This window comes from Cebus imitator, unplaced genomic scaffold, assembly GCF_001604975.1.
Source record: "Cebus imitator isolate Cc_AM_T3 unplaced genomic scaffold, Cebus_imitator-1.0 Scaffold278, whole genome shotgun sequence".
Lineage (NCBI taxonomy): Eukaryota > Metazoa > Chordata > Mammalia > Primates > Cebidae > Cebus > Cebus imitator.
Genome location: NW_016107593.1, coordinates 410144 through 418259, shown reverse-complemented (window position 1 = coordinate 418259; position 8116 = coordinate 410144). Strand labels below are relative to the sequence as shown.

Below are 8116 nucleotides of genomic sequence, written 5' to 3'. Positions count from 1 at the left end.
CTCTGTCACCCAAGCTGGAATGCAGTAGCCATGCTCTCAGCTCACTGCAACCTCCGCCTCCCAGGTTCAAGTGATTCTACTGCCTCAGCCTCCCAAGTAGCTCAGATTACAGGTGTGTGCCACCACACCCAGCTAATTTTTCTATTTTCAGTAAAGACAGGGTTTCACCATGTTGGCCAGGATGGTCTCGATCTCCTGACCTTGTGATCTGCCCGCCTCGGCCTCCCAAAGTGCTGGGATTACAGGCATGAGCCACCATGCCCAGCCGAAAACTTTTTCAGTGTTAGATTTCTCCACACACCTTTGTCATTTGAAATTTAGTTTTGTTACCATGTGTTTATTGGCTGTTATAAATACAATTATATCAAGTTTTACTTTAGGGCCTTTTTATTTTTTCAATTTGTGTATTTTCTGGGCATTTGAAAATTTCTTTCTGTTTTGGACTGCCATTCTATATGATAAACTTTTTTCCCACAAAAGTGTAGTGTTTAAGAACATAAGAGTTTCTGTTTTCCCAAATATGATTGTAAATTCTAATTCTGTCACTTACTAGCAAGTGCAGTATTTGTGCAAATCATTTAACCTCTCTAGTTTCAGTTTCCTATTTAAAAAATTATTTATTTTTAATTGACAAATTATATATATATATTTGGTGTACAACATGATGTTTTGAAACATCATGGAATCACTAGGGAAGCTACTTACCTCTCATACTTTTGTGGAGAACATGTAAAATCTACTCTGTTAGTAATTTTCATGTATATGACATTTTATTAATTTTAGTCACCATGTTGTACAATAGATCTCTTGAATTTAATCTTCTTGCCTAACTGAAATGTTTTCATTGACAAACATCTCTGCAACTCCTTGTCCCCACACCCGAATTCTACATATAAGTGAGATTATTATTCAGTATCTCTATTTCTGTGCTGGGCTTATTTCATGTATCAATTTCCTTTTCTGTACAGTGAGGTTGTTGAGAAGACAAATTGAGACAAACTGTATAAAGTACTTACTGTAGTGCTTGGTACGTGGTAAATGTTCAATAAATGATGGCTCTTTTTATTGTCATTGTTTTATTGTTATTCAGTAGATTTATGAAATTTAGTTTTCATTACAAATGAGTTGATCAGCTTTTGAGAACCTCCACAGTCTGCACATTTGAGTTGTGTTTCTTAATTTCTGTCCTTACATTCTAATAATCATAACATTAATATGTAGAGTGTAATCTATCCTTTCCCCTCTCATTTTAAACATCATTGAGATATAACCCTGTTCAGTGAAGTCATAATTTTAAGCCAAGACTTGATTTTTAATGGATGTATATGTAGAAGTATACTTTAGGACAGTTGAAAAATGGCTGTTGTAGTGTTTTTACAATAAATGGAACATAAAAATATTTAATGCTCTCTTGAAAATTATTTGCTCGAATTATTTGGAAATGTAGAAAATACTTTTTAATGTTTTAATCACATTTTAAATAGCATTTAGTTTTATACTTATATTTTTAATATTTTGTTATATTTGGTGTTTTTAATTATAGGCTTCAGAAGATGATTTCTCTAAATTACAGTTGAAAGAAAGTATGATTCCTATTACTAGGTCACTTCAGAAGTAAGTATTCTTTGTTAATAAGGATACAAATTCATCTTAGCCATTCCTTTGACTCAAATCAAAGTTACAGGGTAGAAGTAAGTAGTTTTAAGAGTAGCACTGCTAGGCATATTTAAGCCTCTTGGAGCATACTGTTTAATCACACTGAAAAGCACTGTTTTCTTTTAAACTTGTGCTTTCGCCTATTCTAAATGTTCTAAGGACCTAATGAGATAGCCTTAGAGCCCTAAAATACAGTGGATATGAATCACTCATTTTGAGTATAAATAGCAACAATTTATGGTGGTATTTGTGTGAGTATCCTATAACAGTAACTTGTTATGAAATGTGTTTTCATATATTCTCTCCAGAATAAATATAATAATAAATGGATCATTTGGAACATTACTACAGAAATCTAAAGTAGGTATAATGACCTGGATATAAAAATAGTTCTAATTTTTTTAGTCACATTGTCTTAAATAATAAAATCGAGAAAAATACAAGTTGTTTCTATAGTCATGATATTGACAGAAGAGAAGGGCATTTATTTTGGAGCTTGTTGTATGACTATGAAGTGTCCTCAGAAGATGGAATGCTTTGCTTAGGAAATACTGAGATTCAAAGTTTCTACTCTAATAACACCATATCCCTTGGCAAGCTACCTTTTGTACTTAGAGAATTTGCCTAGTCTCCTGTGATCAAATGAACTGGTAGAAAAATAAAACTTTAGACATGTAAACTTATGAATCTAATTGTCATAAATACATATATAGTTTTCATGGTCAAAATATATCATGTATGATAACTTCTTTCTCTCTACTTAATTTATTATTTTCAGGGTATAAATAATGCACCCTTGTTTGTAGCTTGCCATAGTACTGGGGTATAATGTTCCATACCTAGTAGAATTCAGTGAATAATGATAGTAATAACTAGCAAATGTCAGTATTCTAAGTGCTATTGAATATAATTCATGTGATCATCACAACCCTATGAGGCAAATACTATTATTATCTTCATAATACAGATTAGAGAAAAGGCATGCAGTAGTAAAGTACCTTGCCCACTGTTACATAGCTGGTAAGAAGTGGGATTCAAAGCAGGCAGTCTGATTTGAAAGACTGCATTTTAAACACTCCTCTCATTAATGATAGTGGCAAATTACTCATTGAGACTAAGTGCAGGGCCTCAGTTGATCATCTAGTATGAAGACTTCATTTTGCTTTAAAATTTGAGGTAAATGACCGTAAATTTTCCATTGCTCTTTATAGCATTGATACTAAACTTGACACAGACCTAAATATGTTTTCTGAGTTAATGTACATACCCTAGATGTTTTTCTTGGTGAAAATGAATGCTGGATTGCAAGTTATTAAATCACCACAAAAATCAATATTGATCTGTAAGTGCTTTTACCATTTGGTCAAATTTTTTTTAATAGTAACTTTTTTTTTCTACTATAAACAATCAGTAGTCTTACCTGTATATGGAGTTTCATTTTTAGAGAGAGTAAGTTTACATTTTGTTAGATGGCTTTTAGTTATTAATCCTGTTGGATTAACTGAGCAGTCTTAATTTGTCTTTACATTTCAAAAGTATTATCAGTAAGATGTTTGTACTGTAATGAAGTAAGCTTAGACTTAACAAAAGTTACTTTCAGTCTGTAGATTAACTGTTTTAAGGACAATTTAAATTTAGTTCAGTCTCAGAATTCCTTTTTCCAGGCTGCAAAATATTCTGGTTTAGGTATATGGTCATCTTTTCATACTTCAGATATTTCAAATGTATTTCAAAATTTCTAAAATATTTCTAAAATATTTTAAAAGTTACTGATTATACTTTGTAGGCTTTAATGGCCTTTCCTAAGGTAAAAGTCCTATTATGTCTCTTTACGTTCCTCAAATAACAGTTTTTGTTTTTAATAATTTGGGTGGCTAACCAGTTTTAAGATATCTTTCATTAGCCTTAGCATACTCTAAGCTCTTAGTCTGGCCTTTGTTTACTCCCTTAAATACTCAGTTTTCTTATATTCTTCAATGAGGAATATCTTCTCTCTAGGAAGACTTATTGGAGCTGGTATTACAGGCGCGTGCCACCACAACCTGTCTAATTTTTGTATTTTTAGTAGAGACGGGGTTTTGCCCAGGCTGATCTTGAACTTCTGACCTCAGGTGATCCACCTGCCTCAGCCTCCCAGAATGCTGGGATTACAGGCGTGAGCCACCATGCCCAGCTGAGTCTTGTAAAATTTGAGTTATTTTACCTCTTATTGCTTAGTAACTTTGGGTTGAATTATTGTTACTTAGTCAATGAAGTTGAGAATCTCAAAAATTAACTGAAGTTGCCAAAAAAGGTGGGAGAATTGAGAGTCTTCTTATTACATTTGAGTAAAAGTGTCCAAGAAGTGTATAGTACAGAGAAATAGATATATATGCAGTAATTAATACTACTAGTTTCCTTCCCTCTCCTTGTCCTGGGTAAAGTTGAACATGTAGTTTATTATACATTTATTGAACAATTACTGTGTATAAGAGACTATAGAATAGAGTTTTGTAGTCATTACCTTTCCAAACTCACCATAAATGGAAATTACTAACACTGGAAGTTATTGCACAACTTTTGTTTTTTTTAATTTAATTTAATTTTCTTTATACAGACTTACTGGAGTAGTCAACAGCTTCCCCCACACTCAATAAAAATGAGTTTTGTTTAGATTTGTAACTAATCCTTAAATGTTATTTTAAAAAAAGCTATCTTGAAATGTAAATGTTAAAAGTTATTTCTGTGTTTTACTTCTTAACTAATATATGCAGGATACCTAAAGAAAAGGTATCATTTCACAGAGCTGTAATAAAAATTACTTGAAAAAAGTGTTTTTGTTAAGTGATACAAATGATACCTATTGTTTCTTGTTAGGCCGCTTGGGAGATTATCTTAAAAAGGTTAATGTCAAATAGTATAATTTTTAAAGTAAGTGTTTATAGAACTTTAGATAAATTATTTTAACCCTCAGTTATTCAGATCTCAAGGTTTGATAAGGAATAACTCTTACCAGTTTTGAATAAAGTAATCACCATAATCACCATCTTTTTTTTTTTTTTTTGCTATCTGCATTGGCTATTTAGTTCTTAATACTTGGTTTATAATGTGTTTTATACTTTTTGATGAAGGGCTTTGCACCATTTATCTCGCCTGAGAGACCTGGTTGATGATGCTAATGGAAAAGAGTCACCGAAAACGTGAAGAGGAAAATGAAACTGTCACCAAAATAAATAGTCACCACAGAACAAATATTTTTTTTCTATTACATAAACTGACAAAGTAAATATAAGCCATATATTATTTTGTAATTGGTTCAATGATTATGTATTTCTGAAACACTGAACTTGAAAATACCCATAGGTTTTGTGACCTGTTTTTATTTTGTGCCAACATATTAGAATGTGAGCTCCAAAGACCCACAATATATCCTAAAGTCTTACTTTCGTCTTCTGGCCAGCGAATGTCTAATATTTAAAGATGGATGACTTCTGTTCTTGAAACCTGTGTGGATTTTAACCTTCTTCAGCATCCTTAACATTTTATTATCTGGTTCAGGATCATTAAGAAACTTACTGGTTTTTATCCAAAATCTCTTACGTTAAATAGACTTTTTTTTTGGATATAGTTAGTGTCACTTTAAACAGCTTAAAGGAATATCAAAATTGTTATTGTATATCTCATCTATATGGAAGTCTGTTGCTTTTAAGTTTTCATAAATTTAATATTTAAGATACATTGTATTTGAAAAATTACAAATAGTGGAGCGATATTGTGTTAAAAGGAATTCTATGCTGTGACATTCAAGAGAATCTTCTCATTTAATTAGTACTTTGATTATATATAAGATAATCTTAATGTTTAACAGTTTCCAAAACCTTTTTGTGGGTATATTTAAGAATTTGATATTTTGATACTAGATGGTTTACCAGATTTTAATTTTGGGATTAGCTCAAACTAGTGAAAATTATGACTTAATGACCAATTGCTTTATGAAATTTGGTAACTAAACTTAAAATGAATATGGAAAATCAGAAAGCACCTATTATTTTAGAGCTATTTTGTAAGAGTTGTGCTTTCTCTAACACAATCTATAGTCTTAAGTTTGTCTCTAGCTGGAACTGAACAAAGCTCTACAATTTTTCAGTTTTTATCAAGCACTTATTAATCCTTAGAATTAAGTCATAGAGTGTAACTAATATAGTACATTACAGCCTGATAAAGAATACTATGAATATATATAACTACTACAAATTAACACTTCACTCAGATGATAGCATTTTTGCTCAGTAGATTTATTGTCAAATAGGAATTTCTAAGCACATTGTATCAAAACATTTTTTCCAAACTATTAAAGCATCATTTAATATATTTGTTAGAAGTGACATGTCAAACTCTACAGTGAGCCCTGTGGGTTTTTTGTTTGTTTGTTTGTTTGTTTGTTTTTGCCAGTGAGTGTTTCACCACACTGCTATGGCCAGTTTGAGAGGCAGTTACCAAGAGGTTTGTTTTGTTTGCCCTGTGGAGATATTTTTGCCACTGACATTGTTTTCTGATTATAGTCTGCTTCATAGAAAATAGCCTGCATAATCAAACAAGGAACTACTTTGAAGATTAAAGTATACCTGGCTATTAAAAATACAGATTTTATATGGTAAACATCAGGTAGGTCTGGGTGGGTTATGTTCTAGGCCTAGCAAACTCCTCTATTAGACAAGTTCTGAAGAAGGCAGAGAATATAAAGGCATCAGGTGGTAACTTCTAATTGTATGTTAATTTTATGTTGATCATACATAACATATACTATGCCAGGAAATTATAATGACTGAAAAGCACCTATTTGGTTAGTGCTTCTATCTGTGAGAACATGACATATCTCCAATACTAAATGAGATAAGCCTGTTCTAAAATCTTACAGCCAAATTTTAAGAAACTTGATTATGCTTACGAAAGGAACATTGTTTTCTCGTTTTAAGTATGGAGAGGTTTAATCCTTTATCTAATAAAGGAATTAATTTTAGCAAAATGATTCCTTCCAACATTTTTATAAGAAATATCTAGGAGAGTCAACAGAGAAAAATAAAATCTAAACTGATAACTATTCAAGACATTCCCTAAATAAGAGATTTAATTACAAGCTTTATATCTCAGGGTCCTTTTTAGGATTCCAGGGGAAAAGAGCAGAATAACAGTATGGAGACTGCTAAGTTGAGAATTTAAAACAAATGAGAACATGAGATTTTAAAAGCTGCATTGTGAATATAAAATTTTTATCAATCCTTTGCTCTTATTATTTTAGATATATTAAGAAAATAGAAGAAATTAAGAAATTTTAATAAGATGTTTCAGATCGTTGAGTCTGAAAATATAAAAGTTTAGAAGCCTAATTTCAAAAACTATTTGAGATCAAGGGACAATGTTGTCACCAATATGAAGATTCAAGACTGAACTGTATTGTCTTCATTATCAATAAGAACTTTATTTTCAGTTTTTTCTCCGACAATAGAGATTTCTGACCAAATTAAGGAACACTGTTTTCTTGGGTTTGTTTTGAGTATATGTCATTATAGTTATGTTCTTTCTTGTTAAAATGTATAATTGTGGGATTTTTGTATTGTTTAGTATTTAATGGTGTATACTGTGTTGTTAAATTATATGTGGTTATACCAAAATGTTGCCCGAAGATAAATCATGACAAGGTTCCCTGTTTATTCCTGTGTTTTAAATACATAGAATTGCTCTTGTAGATTTGAATTTTTGTTTCATTTTTTTCTGTCCCATCCATCACTCTCCGTATCTCAGCACCTTTTTGGTAGAACTGCTATCCAGAAGTGAACTTGCAAAAAGGCAAGTAGCATGAAAGGAGACAAAAAGAAAGCAAAAGACCAATACAGTGGATAATTTCTGAGCACTTGAAGTTTCTTCAAAAGTGCAAGACTGTGTGTCTTCCTATTAGATGTATAAATTGGATATTTCATGCCTAATTGAATGTCGTATTGGATTACAGTGCCTATCATAAAGCGATTGGGATAAATTGAGGCCTAAACCTGAACACATTGTAGAGCATATTGTTAGAAATTTTTCCTGTGATATTTGAAGTTATTATTTTCCCATTTTCTTTTCTTTTTTTCTTTATACATCATATGTCCCTAAGATTGTTTTCCTGTTTTGGTTTGGACCAAAAAAACAAACAAAAAAAAAACTTAATTTTTTATCTTCCCAGTGTATTCTGCATTGTCCTTACCCTAGATCAGACAATTCTATGTAACAGTTTTTCTCACAATGTAGCAACTTTTATCCACCCTTCAGTACCTTCACTGGGACTAGTTCATTCATTTTCAAATAGCTATTTCAACTTTTAATCTCTCCTGTCTTTGTCTTTTATGCAGAAGCCAGAGTGACTGGTCTTGGCAAGACTCTTGTGTATTACCACTCTGACCTTACTGATTTGCTTCAGCAAATTTGCTGTAGTTAAATTGCT

The 8116-nt window shown here is 31.6% G+C and overlaps 1 protein-coding gene across 3 annotated transcripts in view; it reads left to right on the top strand.

The window, feature by feature from the left end:
- CUNH18orf54 (chromosome unknown C18orf54 homolog) overlaps positions 1-7807 on the top strand; it is a 19615-nt gene extending 11808 nt beyond the window's left edge. Inside the window, exons 7-9 of one of the 3 annotated variants that reach the window (XM_017501110.2) lie at positions 1544-1614; positions 1965-2016; positions 4767-7807. In XM_017501110.2, coding sequence (XP_017356599.1) covers positions 1544-1614; positions 1965-2016; positions 4767-4805 — 162 coding nt within the window. In that variant the 3' untranslated portion in view covers positions 4806-7807. The remainder of the gene's footprint in view (positions 1-1543; positions 1615-1964; positions 2017-4766) is intronic. The other 2 variants (XM_037728716.1, XM_017501111.2) reach the window with 2 other exon arrangements.
- The last annotated feature ends 309 nt before the right edge of the window (positions 7808-8116 follow it).